This window comes from Coregonus clupeaformis, chromosome 36 (genome assembly GCF_020615455.1).
Source record: "Coregonus clupeaformis isolate EN_2021a chromosome 36, ASM2061545v1, whole genome shotgun sequence".
Taxonomy (NCBI): Eukaryota; Metazoa; Chordata; class Actinopteri; order Salmoniformes; family Salmonidae; genus Coregonus; species Coregonus clupeaformis.
Window position 1 is genome coordinate 29,986,768 of NC_059227.1, and position 17,755 is coordinate 30,004,522.

General features: G+C 42.9%; 1 protein-coding gene across 5 annotated transcripts in view; it reads left to right on the forward strand.

Moving 5' to 3' along the window:
- LOC121552305 (serine/threonine-protein kinase MRCK alpha) overlaps nucleotides 1-17,755 on the forward strand; it is an 87,599-nt gene that overhangs the window by 32,417 nt on the left and 37,427 nt on the right. For all 5 annotated transcript variants that reach the window (XM_041865106.2, XM_041865110.2, XM_041865109.2 and 2 more), the window contains exons 2-5: nucleotides 1,047-1,138; nucleotides 6,652-6,735; nucleotides 14,001-14,096; nucleotides 14,977-15,125. In XM_041865106.2, the coding sequence (XP_041721040.2) occupies nucleotides 1,047-1,138; nucleotides 6,652-6,735; nucleotides 14,001-14,096; nucleotides 14,977-15,125 (421 nt within the window). The remainder of the gene's footprint in view (nucleotides 1-1,046; nucleotides 1,139-6,651; nucleotides 6,736-14,000; nucleotides 14,097-14,976; nucleotides 15,126-17,755) is intronic.

Genomic DNA, 17,755 nt, shown 5'->3' on the forward strand with positions numbered 1-17,755 from the left:
CTTCAATGCCTCTCAATGGCCAATACACAGTATCAGCAATCCAGGGTTTATATACATCACTGGTCTCAACCGACAGCGGGCACAACACAAAAACTTCAGATGTAAAGTAGGGTCTGAGCTACAACATATGTGAATATGAAAAAAATGGGAGTAAACACATTTTTTGATAATTAACGTTAAAGGTTAAAATAAAACAATTGGGGCCTCCCGAGTGGCGCAGCGGGTCTAAGGCACTGCATCGCAGTGCTTGAGGCATCACTACAGCCCTGGGTTCGATCCCAGGCTGTGTCACAGCTGGCCGTGACCGGGAGACCCATGAGGCGGCGCACAATTGGCCCAGTGGCGTCCGGGTTAGGGGAGTGTTTGGCCTGCCGGGATTTCCTTGTCCCATCGCGCTCTAGCGACTCCTTGCGGCGGTCCGGGCAGCTGCAAGCTGACTTCGGGGGCCAACTGGACGGTGTTTCCCCCGACACATTGGTACGGCTGGCTTCCGGGTTAGGCGTGCAGTGTGTCAACAAGCAGTGCGGCTTGGCAGGGTCGTGTTTCGGAGGACACATGGCTCTTGACCTTCGCCTCTCCTGAGTCCGTAGGGGAGTTGCAGCGATGGGACAAGACTGTAATTGGATATCACGAAATTGGGGAGAATTATTTTGACATTGTTTGACAACCCTGTTTGTAAGCTTTTAAATGATATCATACTCATCCATTGATGAAGACATGGATGTCTCATTGTATGGTGTGGTAAGCGAAATGGGTCAACTTTGAGCAACTTTATCTTTCTGACCACTTCTTCCATGGGCAAACATGTATGGAAAGTTTTATTTAAATAAAAAAATTATTAAATTCTAATGGATTTACCTGTGTGCCACTTGCTTTGTGTCAGATTGTTTTAATATCCAGCTAAAAATGTATTTTATTGTTTTTATGAATTTAATCATGATGATGCGCAACTATTTTAGTTTGCACATTCTCAGGTCAAGTTCAATGTTTTAAGACCCCAGAATTCTAACCTCTCTCGCTCTCTCTCTCTCTCTCTCTTCCTGCAGCCAAACCCTTCACCTCCAAGGTGAAACAGATGCGCCTGCACAAAGAGGACTTTGAGATCCTCAAGGTGATTGGACGAGGAGCCTTTGGAGAGGTATGTTCTTTTTTTGTTGGTGCCTTTCATTGTACTTTTTTATAACCTTTATTTCACTAGGAAGTTTGAACCTCAATAGAAAGCTCGCAAGACATCAGCAAAGAAAAAGCATTTCAAGTGTAGCCTACATAGAGCCTAGAGACAATTACAACAACAGAACAATGCATGTAAAGACAATATAGTTCCTCAAGAATCTGGGCAATTGGTGATATATAGGCTATTTGATAGTTGGTGCACAGTGTGATCCCAGCAGCAAGACATGGGTCACTAGGCCACATGCTATATGCATGACTCAACATGTAAGAGAATGCTTTAATATTTTCCTCACTGTCGTTGTGAAATGTTTTTTATAAAAAAAGAATAGAAAAGGAAACTAACACTAACCCTTATTTTTCTTCTTCACGGCTCGGGGGCATGAGTTGAAATATAGTTATTATTATGTCTTCTACTGCGTGTGATGTCAAACCTGGGGAATGTTGGAGAGCTAGGCAGGTAGCTAGCAATGGCAGCAGAAACTCAGCCGTGTAAGGTTACATGATGTGTGACACATGGTCTTTGTATATTATAGCTAGCTGCTGTGCTGCTGGGTTCAATACTATTTGAAATAATTTCAAATAGCCTAATTTATCTGTGGTTGATTGAGCTTGCCTTGCTTCATGGACCAATAGAATAGTTCCAAACTGGTAAACCCCACCCATCTGACACTCCAAAAAATCTAAATCAAATTGTATTTGTCACATGCGCCGAAGACAACTGGTGTAGACTTTACCATGAAATGCTTACTTACAGTGCCTTCGGAAAGTATTCAGACCCCTGTACGGGCCCTTCCCAACAATGCAGAGTTTAAAAATAAAATAGTAACACGAGGAATAAATAAAATACACAAGAATGTAACTATATACAGGGAGTACCAGTACCACATCAGTGTGCAGAGGTATGGGGTACTTGAGGAAGATTTGTACATGAAGGCATGGTAAAGTGACTAGGAATCAGGATAGATAATAATAAGAGTCAAATAAAGAACAGAGTAGCAGCATCAAATGATGAGTGTAAAAGTGTATCTGTGTGTGTTTTTTGTCGGTATGTGTGTGTGTCAATTTAGTTTGTGAGTGTGCGTAGGGTCAGTGCAAGATGGGGTCATTTCAGATCGGGTAACCATTAATTGACTATTTAGCAGTCTTATGGCTTGGGGGTAAAAGCTGTCTTGGCGCCTGTTGGTCCAGGCATGTTAGCGAAAACGCTCAAAGTATTTGAAAGATTTTGAATAGTGTTTGAACCCAGGTGTGGTGGATTTGGTTGGTTGGAGCTCTGCCCAGTGCTGCGGCCCATATGGCCTGTTTCAGACCCTTTTTTACTGGGGTTTTATTTCACAGTGAATGAAAGAATAACATGGTTGTGCCCTGGTCCTTAGCCCCGTGTCAGGCTAGCAGTGGTGTCCGCCCGTGCTAGAGTTATATCTGTGGCTCTGACGTTAGCTAAGCTACAGCCTCACGGTTGACTCTCTACTTATTTTATTTATGATATAGCCCCTGTGGTGAACTGTACCTCTTTTAGCACCTTGTGTTGAAGTAGGCCTAAAGGCTTCCTTCCGCATGCTTCGGTTCGGGTTGGCACCTAGTCAAACTCGGCTAGGCAAACCAAACGAGTGTACTCGCATACACCCTTAAAAGACCTCCGCTTGAAAAACGAGAAAAAAGTGGCAATGGTACTGTTTGTCCATCTTGAGACTCCGTAGCCAGTATACACTTCCTCAAAACAGTCAGACTTAATCTAAGATACTGTAACTCAAGAAATCTGTTACAGATTTTTATGTTTTTGCCGAGGAGATCTTAGTCGCACAATTTTACATCAAACTAAGATGTTTGGTGCAGTATTTCTGAAGTGCAAAATGTGCCTGAAAACGAGTGGTCTATCATTGAATGACAACAAACACTTAATTGAAGAATCCCTACTGTTGGCCAATCACAAACGAAGGGGCGTAGACTTCGGCTACTGAACTTCGGTTTGCCTCGAGAAATAATTTTGTGTCCAGGAACTGCCAAATAAACCCTTGCCGAAGGCCAAAATGAACAAAACGGGCACAAAATGTCGTCATAATATATGCACGGACGCCTTTTGTCTCTGTGCCTCCTGTGCTGTGTCAGCGGGCCTGTATATTTCATATAGCCTAGCCTACATGCTAACCAAATCTACTGAGTTAGCTGGAAAAGCAGCAACAAAGTAAGTAGCTGGATTTGTTTAATTAATAAACAAATATTTACAATCACAGGCCTATTCAGTTCACTGTATATTTTCAGGCCTATTCACAACAACAACAGTGTTCAGTGGTTGGCAGGCAAAGACATAGCTTAGGCCTAGATCTATGTAATGATTATGAAGACATCATGATTATAAGGTCTCTGGCCAGAGGTCCCTCTTACAGTGCCTTTGGAAAGTATTCAGACCCCTTGACTTTTTCCACATTTTGTTACGTTACAGCCTTATTCTAAAATGGATTAAATACAACATGTTCCTCATCAATCTACATACAATACCGCATAATGACGAAGTGAAAACAGGTTTTTAGAAACAGAAATACCTTATTTATTTAAGTATTCAGACCCTTTGCTATGAGACTCGAAATTGAGCTCAGGTGCATCCTGTTTCCATTGATCATCCTTGAGATGTTTCTACAACTTGATTGGAGTCCACCTGTGGTAAATTCAATTGATTGGACATGGTTTGGAAAGTCACACACCTGTCTATATAAGGTCCCACAGTTGACATTGCATGTCAGAGCAAAAACCAAGCCATGAGGTCGAAGGAATTGTCCGTAGAGCTCAGAGACAGGATTGTGTCAAGGCACAGATCTGGGGAAGGGTACTAAAACATTTCTGCAGCATTGAAGGTCCCCAAGAACACAGTGGCCTCCATCATTCTTAAATGTAAGAAGTTTAGAACCACAAAGACTCTTCCTAGAGCTGGCCGCCCGGCCAAACTGAGCAATCGGGGGAGAAGGGCCTTGGTCAGGGAGGTGATCAAGAACCTGATGGTCACTTTGACAGAGCTCCAGAGTTCCTCTGTGGAGATGGGAGAACCTTCCAGAAGGACAACAATCTCTGCAGCACTCCACCAATCAGGCCTTCATTGTAGAGTGGCCAGACGGAAGCCACTCCTCAGTAAAAGGCACATGACAGCCCGCTTGGAGTTTGCCAAAAGTCACTTAAAGACTCTCAGACCATGAGAAACAAGATTCTCTGGTCTGATGAAACCAAGATTGAACTCTTTGGCCTGAATGCCAAGTGTCAAGTCTGGAGGAAACCTGGCACCATCCCTACGTTGAAGCAGGGTGGTGGCAGCATCATGCTGTGGGGATGTTTTTCAGCTGCAGGGACTGGGAGACTAGTCAGGATTGAGGCAAAGATGAACGGAGCGAAGTACAGAGGGATCCTTGATGAAAACCTGCTCCAGAGTGCTCAGGACCTCAGACTGGGGCGAAGGTTCACCTTCCAACAAGACAACGACCCTAAGCACACAGCCAAGACAACGCAGGGGTGGCTTCGGGACAAGTCTCTGAATGTCCTTGAGTTGCCCAGCCAGAGTCCGGACTAGAACCCGATCGAACATCTCTGGAGAGACCTGGAAATAGCTGTGCAGCAACGCTCCTTATCCAACCTGACAGAGCTTGAGAGGATCTGCAGAGAAGAATGGGATAAACTCCCCAAATACAGGTGTGCCAAGCTTTTAGCGTCATACCCATGTAGACTTGAGGCTGTAATCACTGCCAAAGGTGCGTTAACAAAGTACTGAGTAAAGGGTCTGAATACTTATGTAAATGTTATAGTTTGTTTTTTTGTTTTTGCTTTGTCATTATGGGGTATTGTGTGTAGATTGAGGGGGAAAAAAACGATTTAATCAATTTTAGAATAAGGCTGTAACTTAACAAAATGTGGAAAAAGTCAAGGGGTCTGACTTACCGAATGCACTGTATGTCATTCCAGTGATAAGCCATCATAGTGTAACAAGTATTTTACCTATATTCATTTAGCAGCGGCACACCGGAAAATATGTTAAGCATTTATTTATTTATTTCTTATTATAATGCCCAAGGAAGACCCTACGGAGGAGTGAGGAGTGGGAAGAGAAAACGGAGGGGGAAAAGAGGACATTATGATCAGGATGTTTTTATTTCATCTCATTGTCAACTGAGAGCGAGATGGTGTCTGTCTGTGCGCTGGGAGAGAGATCTTGGCATCTGTGTGTGATGTTTGGGGTCTCCTGATGAATGTTTTTTATATCACTACAGCATAGAGCAGCCAGTCAGCCACCCTGCATGTCAAGCTCTCACACATATGTTTGAGTGGTGAAAGCTAAGAAAACAGGGAGGGAGGGAGTATACGCTATACACAGGGCCACTGCCAAGAACAGTCCTCTCCTCCTTTCCCCCCATCAGTTCACCAGGGAGAAACACAAACAGCAGAGGAATGTTATCTTTGCATTTAGCGTTCTCCTTCTTTTTCTCCCGCTCATTTAATGGACTACAGGCTCCACTCGAGTGTGTGTGTTGCCTGAGTTTTTGTGTGTGTTGCATGTAATTTTCTGTGTGCGTTTCGTGTATGTGAATTGCGTATGTGTCCGTACATACATGCTTCCTTGTGTTTGTGTGACTGAGTGGATGATTGGTGGTTTAAATTCCTCCTGTGGCGGACGGAGGGAGTTGCGGGGAAGCTGAAGTGAAAAAGGCTTTCTCTTGTGTCTTCTGGCAGGCAGACAAGCAGGAGGGAGGAATCCTGCTAGCTGAAGTCATCTGGCCTTGAGTTGCAACTCAACTCGTTTTAGGAATGCTTTTGTTTACTACACTCAGGACTAACAATGGGGGCTGTCTATGGTTGCGTCAGAGACGTTAGCACGTAGCAGTAGCTTATCTAGATAGGTATCCTATCCTTGCTGGGTTGTTCCATTTGATTTCAATCACTTTTTGACCGCACCCCTTTTGATTTGAACGGAACTTTCCATACATATTTGCCCATGGTAGTAGTGTTTTTTTGCATACCCTACCATGAGTCATCCATGTCTAAATCACCGAAAAAGTTAAGTTTAATATAGTTTAAAAGCTCTGAGTTTTCTTGAAAAAAAGTTTTTATTCTTTAACATCAATTATCTAAACGCGTAAACTCTAATTGTTTTCATTTTCACATATGTTGTAGTTTAGACCCTACTTAACATAATCTCAGTTTTTTGTGTTGTACCCGCCATCAGTTGAAACACAGCATACTTTTGAATACAGGGTGGGTGTCATTTCAATCATAGAAATATAATTAAAAGAATGGACATATCCCTTCAGACCACTGCAATTAGCTGGTACATCATTGACATTTAATTTGAATTGACAAACTGAGATTCTACCTGAACTTCTTCCTATGGTTTGCCCTATTGAACATGACAGGATAGATGTAATGAATATGGTGGATGGACACTTTCTCTCTTCTCCTCTAACTCTCCCTCTTTCTCCCTCTCTCCTCTGTTTCCTGTAGGTTGCTGTGGTCAAAGTGAAGAATGCAGACAAGGTGTTTGCCATGAAGATCCTCAACAAGTGGGAGATGCTGAAGAGAGCTGAGGTGAGCACTGGATACCACCAACAACAGCCATAGCATTACAGCAATAATCAGGGCTACATGCTAACAACAGCCATAACATTACAGCATTACTCAGGGCTAAATGCTGACAACAGCCATAGCTTTACAGCAGGGGTGTCAAACTCATTCCATGGAGGGCCTAGTGTCTGCTGGACACCTAGACAACCAGGTGAGGCGAGTTCCTTATTAATTAGTTACCTTACTTCATCAATCAAGTACAAGTGAGGAGCGAAAATCCGCAGACACTTGGCCCTCCGTGGAATGAGTTTGATAGATGTGCTTTACAGCATTCCTCAGGGCTACATACTAACAGCTATAGCGTTACTCTTATAAAATGGGTTAAAATCATGTATAGTAACTAACCCTAGGTGTAAAATAGTAAATAATGGTTATTTCTCCGAAAGTTTTAAACTGTCAAGAGGAGTAAAACAAGGTTGTCAACTATTGGCATATCTATTTATTATGGCCATCAAAATGTTAGCTATTAAAATCAGATCCAAAAAAAATATCAAGGGATTAGAAATCCAGGGCTTAAAAACAAAGGTGTCATTGTACACTGATGATTCATGTTTTATTTTAAATCCACAAATTGAATCCCTCCACAGCCTCATAGAGGATCTAGATACATTTTCTAACCTCTCTGGATTACAACCAAATTATGATAAATGTACTATATTACGTATTGGATCACTAAAAAATAAAATTTTTACATTACCATGTAGTTGACCAATAAAATGGTCTGATGGTGATGTGGATATACTCGGAATACATATCCCAAATGAAATAAGTGATCTCACTCCAATAAATCTTAATAGAAAGTTAGCAAAAATAGATAAGATCTTGCTTCCATGGAAAGGTAAATACCTGCCTATTTGTGGAAAAATCACCCTGATTAACTCTTTAGTATTATCCCAGTTTACCTATTTGCTTATGGTCTTGCCTACGCCTAGCGAACAGTTTTTTAAATTATATGTGAAAAAAATATTCCATTTTATTTGGAACGGCAAGCCAGACAAAATTAAACGGGCCTATTTATATAATGAATATGAATTCGGAGGACAGAAATGATTAAATATTAAAGCATTAGACCTATCACTAAAAGCTTCAGTCATACAAAAGTTATACTTAAATCCGAACTGGTTCTCTAGCAAATTAGTAAGATTGTCTCACCCCATGTTCAAGAATGGCCTTTTTCCCTTTATTCAGATTACAACCTCTCACTTTCAGTTACCGTATTTGAAAAGGAAATCATCTCCCAAATATCACTATTTCTAAAACAAGCCATAGAAAGTTGGTTGCAATTTCAAGTTAATCCTCCAGAAACGACAGAAAAAATATGCATCTTAAACTTAAATATACTAATTGATTAAAAAAAAAGGTATAATCTTCGTAAATGATATCATAGGTAGGGCTGGTGGAGCTGCACATGCAGCTAACAAAAACATGGAAATGTCTGCTCTACCCAAAATTACAACCAAATAATTGCAGCATTACCGCAAAAATGGAAGAGGAAAGTGGAAGGGGGGAAAAGTAAGGAAGTTGTCTGTCAGCCCTGCATTAAAGAACATAATTGGTTAAAGAAAATTGTGATAAATAAAAAAAGTATACCAGTTTCATTTAAGGACCAAAGGATTGACAGCCGTCCCATATAGATTGCAAAATAGTTGAAGAGATTTTCGACACACTGATTCCATCGCATAGTGTTTATGAACTGATACGCAAAACGACACCGGATTCAAAACTTTTACTTTTTTTATGTAAATTATTATACAAAATTCTTGCTACCAGTAGAATGTTATTTATATGGGGCTACAATCTTCCCAGCTCTGCAGATTTTGCTGCGAAGAGACAGAATCATTAGATCATTTGTTTTGGTACTGTTCATTTGTAGCTTGTTTTTGGTCACAGGTCCAGGAATGGCTGAAGGACTGCAATATTTACTTGGAGCTAACCCTGCAGATAGCATTACTGGGTGATCTGAAAAGTCATAGTCAATCGATCAATAATATAATAATACTTTTAGCAAAAATTTTTTATTTTCAATCTGTAGAAACAATGAGAAAAGAAGGGTTCAGAACTTTTGTGAAACATCACAGTACAGTTGAAAAATATATGGCAAATAGAAATCCAATATGGATGGTGTTAAGAGATAGATGGGTGGTGTTGAATGGAGTTGAAGGATGGGACTAATAACAACTAACAACAACTAATAACAACAAGATAACTAATGTAAAGCATACTGTGTCCATAATATGTATATAGGTTATAGGTTGAGAGCTTTTGTGAAAGAGCACAGTTAGAAAGTTATGGCATATAGAAGCTAACCGGATGGACATCATGAAAATGATCAGAGAGGTTGAGGGTAGAGGAAGTTCAGGAGTAAAAACAAACAAAATAGAATTATTGTAAAATTGACTGTGTCCATAAAATGTATATATTATGTATAAGCTGGAAGTAGAGGCCTAAGCATTGTTGTTCACTAGTTTACTCCAATTAGGGAAGGGGTGGTGGGTTTGGAAAGTAATAAAGGGAAATATATATTTTTACAGGATATGTGTACAGTGGGGAGAACAAGTATTTAATACACTGCCGATTTTGCAGGTTTTCCTACTTACAAAGCATGTAGAGGTCTGTAATTTTTATCATAGGTACACTTCAACTGTGAGAGACGGAATCTAAAACAAAAATACAGAAAATCACATTGTATGATTTTTAAGTAATTAATTTGCATTTTATTGCATGACATAAGTATTTGATCACCTACCAACCAGTAAGAATTCCGGCTCTCACAGACCTGTTCGTTTTTCTTTAAGAAGCCCTCCCGTTCTCCACTCATTACCTGTATTAACTGCACCTGTTTGAACTCGTTACCTGTATAAAAGACACCTGTCCACACACTCAATCAAACAGATTCCAACCTCTCCACAATGGCCAAGACCAGAGAGCTGTGTAAGGACATCAGGGATACAATTGTAGACCTGCACAAGGCTGGGATGGGCTACAGGACAATAGGCAAGCAGCTTGGTGAGAAGGCAACAGCTGTTGGCGCAATTATTAGAAAATGGAAGAAGTTCAAGATGACGGTCAATCACCCTCGGTCTGGGGCTCCATGCAAGATCTCACCTCGTGGGGCATCAATGATAATGAGGAAGGTGAGGGATCAGCCCAGAACTACACGGCAGGACCTGGTCAATGACCTGAAGAGAGCTGGGACCACAGTCTCAAAGAAAACCATTAGTAACACACTACACCGTCATGGATTAAAATCCTGCAGCGCACGCAAGGTCCCCCTGCTCAAGCCAGTGCATGTCCAGGCCCGTCTGACGTTTGCCAATGACCATCTGGATGATCCAGAGGAGGAATGGGAGAAGGTCATGTGGTCTGATGAGACAAAAATATAGCTTTTTGGTCTAAACTCCACTCGCCGTGTTTGGAGGAAGAAGAAGGATGAGTACAACCCCAAGAACACCATCCCAACCGTGAAGCATGGAGGTGGAAACATCATTCTTTGGGGATGCTTTTCTACAAAGGGGACAGGACGACTGCACCGTATTGAGGGGAGGATGGATGGGGCCATGTATCACGAGATCTTGGCCAACAACCTCCTTCCCTCAGTAAGAGCATTGAAGATGGGTCGTGGCTGGGTCTTCCAGCATGACAACGACCCGAAACACACAGCCAGGGCAACTAAGGAGTGGCTCCGTAAGAAGCATCTCAAGGTCCTGGAGTGGCCTAGCCAGTCTCCAGATCTGAACCCAATGGAACATTTTTGGAGGGAGCTGAAAGTCTGTATTGCCCAGCGACAGCTCCGAAACCTGAAGGATCTGGAGAAGGTCTGTATGGAGGAGTGGGCCAAAATCCCTGATGCAGTGTGTGCAAACCTGGTCAAGACCTACAGGAAACGTATGATCTCTGTAATTGCAAACAGGTTTCTGTACCAAATATTAAGTTCTGCTTTTCTGATGTATCAAATACTTATGTCATGCAATAAAATACAAATTAATTACTTAAAAATCATACAATGTGATTTTCTGGATTGTTGTTTTAGATTCCGTCTCTCACAGTTGAAGTGTACCTATGATAAAAATTACAGACCTCTACATGCTTTGTAAGTAGGAAAACCTGCAAAATCGGTATATCGGTGTATGTATATGTATGTTTGTGTATATGAATGTGTATGTATGTATGTGTGTGTGTGTGTATATATATATATATATATATATATATATATATATATATATATATATATATATATATATATATTTATTTGCGAGATAAAAAAACATATGGGGGATTGGAAGTGATGCAGACAATTACATTGATGGAAGTTACAATCTATCTGCAATATTAAAGCTGATCTACCCCCCCCAAAAAAACAACAACAACAACAGCCCTACCATTACAGTAGGGTTACATGCTAGCAACAGCCCTACCATTACAGTAGGGCTACATGCTAACAACAGCCCTACCATTACAGTAGGGCTACATGCTAACAACAGCTCTACATTACAGTAGGGCTACATGCTAACAACAGCTCTACATTACAGTAGGGCTACATGCTAACAACAGCCCTACCATTACAGTAGGGCTACATGCTAACAACAGCTCTACATTACAGTAGGGCTACATGCTAACAACAGCCCTACCATTACAGTAGGGCTACATGCTAACAACAGCCCTACCATTACAGTAGGGCTACATGCTAACAACAGCCATAGCATAGGATTTAAGTTATACTAAACCTAGCAATGAAAACACCATGGTGACCATTTTTAACTATTAAGATAATTGCAACCATTGTTGCATTACTTGAGTCCAACTAGTCAATGTTCTTTTGGGAGACAAAAACACATACTTGGTTTCATATCCTTCAGTCTAAATGCATTCCCAACCATCAGATGTTACTGTATCTTGTTCATAGCATACAGAGAAAAAAAAATCACATACCATAAAGAGATGTGCGTCATGGTCAACTATTAATGTGATGTTGAATGAACTGTCATAAGTATAATATTGCCTGTTTCCCTCAGTCTCACCTGGCCTGAACTTAACTGAGCTAATCAAAAACTAATTGTTTAAGAAAAACAAAACAAAAAAAACTGCCATAGCATTACAACACTACTTAGGACTAAACGCTAACTGGAGATAGCATTATGTAACTCTGTCTTTTGCATAAAACATGCATTACATAAAATATGCGAAGCAAGATTTTCATTATATTTTCAATTATGTGTGCAAGTCTCAAGTTTAGAGTATTAAATGTGAAATTGATTACATCACTTCCTTATTTATTTTTGATTTTTTTACCATGTGAGGTGTGTACAGTATATCTATTACTGCTCTGTGCTTTTCTCATTGGCCTCCCCTGACAGTCATGCAGACATTCACAGTGGTGCCTGTGTGTGTGTGTGCTTGCGCGTGTTTGTGTGTAGAAGTTCCCAGAACTACCCACTGTGTGTCTGGCTTTCTCTGGACATGGGAAACTGTCTGCAATAACAAACCTTCAGAGTCAAACCCATGTACTACTACTACTACTACTACTACTACTACTACTACTACTAATGCAGACCTTTACATACACTACAGGACCAAATGTGGACAGCAGGTGTATGTGGACACCTGCTCATCGAACATCTCATTCCAAAATCATCTGCATTAATATGGAGTTGGTCTCCCCTTTGCTGCTATAGCAGCCTCCACTCTTCTGGGAAGGCTTTCCACTAGATGTTGGAACATTGCTGCAGTGACTTGCTTCCATTCAGCCTCGAGCATTAGTGAGGTCAGGCGATTAGGCCTGGCTCGCAGTCGGCGTTCCAATTCATCCCAAAGTTGTTCAATGGGGTTGAGGTCAGGACTCTGCGGAGGCCAGTCAAGTTCTTCCACACCTATCTCAACAAACCATGTCTCTATGGACCTTGCTTTGTGCATGGGGGCATTGTCATGCTGAAACAGGAAAGGGCCTTCCCCAAACTGTTGCCACAAAGTTGGAAGCACAGAATCGTCTAGAATGTAATTGTATGCTGTAGCGTTAAGATTTCCCTTCGCTGGAACTAAGGGGCCTAGCTCGAACCATGAAAAACAGCCCCAGACCATTATTCCTCTTCCACCAAACGTTACAGTTAGCACTATGCATTGGGGCAGGTAGTGTTCTCCTGGCATCCGCCAAACCCAGATTCGTCCGTCGGACTGCCAGATGGTGAAGCGTGATTTATCACTCCAGAGAACGCGTTTCCGCTGCTCTAGAGTCCAATGGCGGCGAGCGTTACACCACTCCAGCTGATTCTTGGCATTCCGCATGGTTATCTTAGGCTTGTGTGCCCATTTCATGAAGCTCCCGACGAACAGTTCTTGTGCTGACGTTGCTTCCAGAGGCAGTTTGGAACTCTGTAGTGAGTGTTGCAACCGAGGACAGACCATTTTTACGCGCTATGCGCTTCAGCACTCGGCTGTCCCGTTCTGTGAGCTTGTGTGGCCTACCACTTCGCAGCTGAGCCGTTGTTGCACCTAGACGTATCCACTTCACAATAACAGCACTTACAGTTGACCTGGGCAGCTCTAGCAGGGCAGCAATTTGACAAACTGACTTGTTGGAAAGGTGGCATCCTATGACGGTGCTACGTTGAAAGTCACTGAGCTCTTCAGTAAGGCCGTTCTACTACCAATGTAGAGATTGCATGGCTCTGTGCTCGATTTTATATACCTGTCAGCAACGGGTGTGGCTGAAATAGCCGAATCCACTAATTTGAAGAGGTGTCCACATACTTTTGTATATATAGTGTAGTCTAGCTACAGGCAGAGCACAGAGGCTGGCTTGCTCATAGAGTTAGAATGAGCTTTCCCTTTGTCCACAAGTTTGTTAGAAAGTATAATTGAATTTATATACTTAATTGACCCCCAAACGTTCTGAAAGGGGGTTTCCCACGTAGAGAGAGACTCAAAAGATTATATTTCTATGGTTTCCCACCACTAGCAGACACAGGAATTCAGTACACACACAAGTTTGAACAGTGCTTGACTTCGATTGAAATCGGTTGAACTCTGCAATACTTTTTAGCTGATATTCTATAAGGTGCAGGAAGTCAATCAGAATAAAATTTGAGGTGCCGGTCCTCAGTTCTGGTGAGCTCCTGCCCAAAAGAAGCACTGGGTTGGACCAAAGAGTGATGGCGCATAGTGTGTGCCAATGAGAGTAGCTACATTCTATTCATTCTGTTTGTATGACGGTTGCCCTTTGACCTCTCCCTCAGACGGCGTGTTTCCGGGAGGAGCGGGACGTGCTGGTAAACGGGGACAGCCAGTGGATCACCACCCTGCACTACGCCTTCCAGGACGACAACAACCTAGTAAGATCTCCACTAACTTCAAACGTTTCATAGGCTTTCAATATACTGTATGTCAATGAGTTTCATATGGTGACCACTTGAGCATGAGGAGGGTAAAGAATAGTGATGGGTCAGCTGATTGACTAAGCAGCATTCTAATGGACTCTCAATTGCTCCAACTGTTTCTCCGACTGCCCTTCCCCCTTTCACATTTCAAGGCTTGCGACCCAAATGGCACCCTGTTCCATATTTATTTAGTGGGCCTGGTCCAAAGTAGTGCACTCAATAGGGAATATGGTGCCATTTGGGACGTAAGCCAAATGGCAGGGGTGCTGGGCACTCCCATAACGATTGTTAACCTGGACATGCCCCTCAGTGTTGCAAATGTGACATTTGGTCCAGCATGTTATCTTTATGTCAATCCCAAGAGTCAATGTGTAATTGAAACCATGCATGGATCCATGTTGGAACGCTACCCCTCCATCCATTTCCCCATTTTCATGTTTTCAGTATGTTTTAAGGGGTTGTGGCGGTTTGCTTCCCAAATGGCGCCCTATTCCCTTTATAGTGCACTACTTTTGACCGGGGCAAAAGGCTCTGGGCAAAAGTAGTGCGGTATATAGTAGAATATGGTGCTGTTTGGGATGTACACAAGCTGTAAAAAGGCCGGGAGGAAGTAAGTAATAGGATGACAGTTGAGGGTAAAGGAGTGATAGATTAGGTTGAGAGAATGGCAGGAGGAGGAAGAAGAGTAAGGAGAACGGGGTAGGGCCTAAAGAAAGTAAAGATGGAGGGAGGAAGTTGAGGAATACAGAGAATGTTACTTGTACACTATCATACAGTCAAATTATTATCACTACATTGTCAGTGATAATAATATGATACTTTCCCCTCTCTACAGTATCTGGTGATGGATTACTATGTGGGTGGGGACCTGCTCACCCTGCTTAGTAAGTTTGAAGACCGGCTGCCAGAGGACATGGCTAGATTCTACCTAGCTGAGATGGTGCTGGCTATTGACTCAGTGCACCAACTGCACTACGTCCACAGGTGAGTCACTCTCACACACACACACGTGAGCGTTTGTTAACGTGTGTTGTATTAATGACTCATGAAGATTCATTTGTCCAAGCCACCTGTATGATCACTGAAATATTTGGCTCCTTTGTGGCTCTAAAGCTAGGTATTGTATCTCCCGAGTGGCGCAGTGGTCTAAGGCACTGCATCGCAGTGCTAGCTGTGCCACTAGAGATCCTGGTTCAAATCCAGGCTCTGTCGTAGCCGGCCGCGACCGGGAGACCCATGGGGCGGCGCACAATTGGCCCAGCGTCGTCCAGGGTAGGGGAAGGAATGGCCGGCAGGGATGTAGCTCAGTTGGTAGAGCATGGTGTTTGCAACGCCAGGGTTGTGGGTTCGATTCCCACGGGGGGCCAGTATGAAAAATAAAAATGTATGCACTCATTAACTGTAAGTCGCTCTGGATAAGAGCGTCTGCTAAATGACTAAAATGTAATGTAAATGTATTCAAAATATGACCTTCCTTAGAAAAGAGAAAGTGTGATCACATATGTCAAGTCACATTAACATAATAATAATATATACCATTTAGCAGATGCTTTTATCCAAAGCGAATTAGTCATGTTTGCACACATTTTTTAACGTTTAACGTACTGGTGGTCCCGGGAATCAAACCCACTATCCTGCCGTTGCAAGCGCCATGCTCTACCAACTGAGCAAAACTCTCAAAATCTAAATAGATGTGTTGTGGTGGTCCCCTGACTAACGCCCTGGCTGTGAGGGAGTATTGTGATAAGGGATGTGACAGCCAATAGGAAAAGCCCTCAGCCTCAAAGGCTCATGGGATATCTGGTGCCCGTGTGGTGGAAATCACTCTCCCTCTCACACACAGGAAGTGGTCACCAGACTTCATCTGCATAATTACTCTCTTGACTCTGAAGAGGCCTCGGACCAACGATTTGTTTGTGTCCCCAAAAGCGAGGGAGAGGGAGGGAGGGCTGTAAATAGAGGACAGAGGAGAGAGAGAGGGGAAGAGACTGATAGGGAGAGGGAGGGGGGAGAGAGGACAAAGAGAGATAGAGGAGAGGACGGATAGAGGGAGGAACAGAAGAGAGGGGAGGGAAAGAGGCACACAGGAGTTAGGGTGTGCCTGGCTGGCCTGTAGTAGCATTGATCTCCCATATCAGAGCAGTAGTATAGACTCAGTGTAGCATTGGGGACCCACTAATTGTATGGTGTTTTAGGGGGAGGCAGTGGGGGGAGGGGTGGTGGTGGTGGTGGTTGACTTGTCATTCCCCTTTGAGGCCCTCTGAGATGTTTTGGGACGGTAATGACATGGTGCACGGGGGTGTGGTGTGTGTGTGTGTGGGGGGTGGTGGGGGTGTGGTGGGCCCTCTCATGAGAGATTGGCACGCTTGGTATGTGGAGGGTGGATACAGCAAGGGAAGGTCCCCTGTTCTCTCTCTCTGTCTGTGTGTGTGTGTGTGTGTGTGTGTGTGTGTGTGTGTGTGTGTGTGTGTGTGTGTGTGTGTGTGTGTGTGTGTGTGTGTATGTTTTGCTGTGGGTGTGACTTACTGAAAGGACATTGCATTAGGCTAATCCTGTAATTTATCTAATATAATGCCCATTAGAATAGCTTGAATCAGTGCATATAGGCCACATTTCTGAAATAAGGATGGCCTAGTTATAGAAATGGTCTATGTAAGTCAAATAGTTCAGTCCTGTCTATGTTAAGTACCGCTGTAAGCATAATGCCTTGTCAGTGCCACTGAAACATAACACACTGTTATAGCTCACTGTTATAACCTAATGGTTAAATGAAATGTTTCTTTTAGTTTTTTTTACAGAGTGTAGTGGCTATCCCCCTCCTCATTAGTCAGTCTCTAGTGTGTGTGTGTGTGTGTGTGTGTGTGTGTGTGTGTGAGGGCTGTGTGTGAGGCTGATCAGTGGTCAGTGATCTGCATGACCTCCCACAGGGACTAGCAAACACTTCAATGGACCAACTCAGCATGACCTAGCTCACTGTTAGCAGGGCCAGCATCTGGTGTGTGTGTGTGTGTGTGTGTGTGTGTGTGTGTGTGTGTGTGTCAGTGTTGTTTGTGTCAGTCATTGTGTGTGTGCACGTGTGTCATGTGTGCTATGCACATGCCTGTGTGTGTGTGTGTGTGTGTGTGTGTGTGTGTTTCTCTCTATTGATCAGGGCCATATGTGTGTTATATTATTGATCAGGACCATGTGTGCTCTACAGCCCTGTTTCCTCCCAATGATCTAAGGGACCAACCTCTTTCATCAGACGGACCACTGCACTGACCACTGGCCACAGACATCTCATTACCTGTTAATATCATAAAGCCACCATGGTAACAGTGGCAGGAACAATGCCCTGTTTGATGTTGTAGAAATGTTCATAAAAGGTACCTAAATCAGCAACGGCCAATGGTGTGTATGTATGTAAGGTATGTATGTACGGTATGTATGCGCGTGCGTCCAAACAGTGGTGATGAGGTCCCATAGAACCCTGTGTGTGTGTTTGTCTGTGTCCCTTTCCCTATCTCTGTCCCTATCTCCGTAAGGAGACGTGGTGTGTGTGTGTGTGTGTCTGCTTGTTTGTGTGCTGGGGTGGATTGGCCATCTGGCAATTCTAGCAATTGCCAGATGGGCTG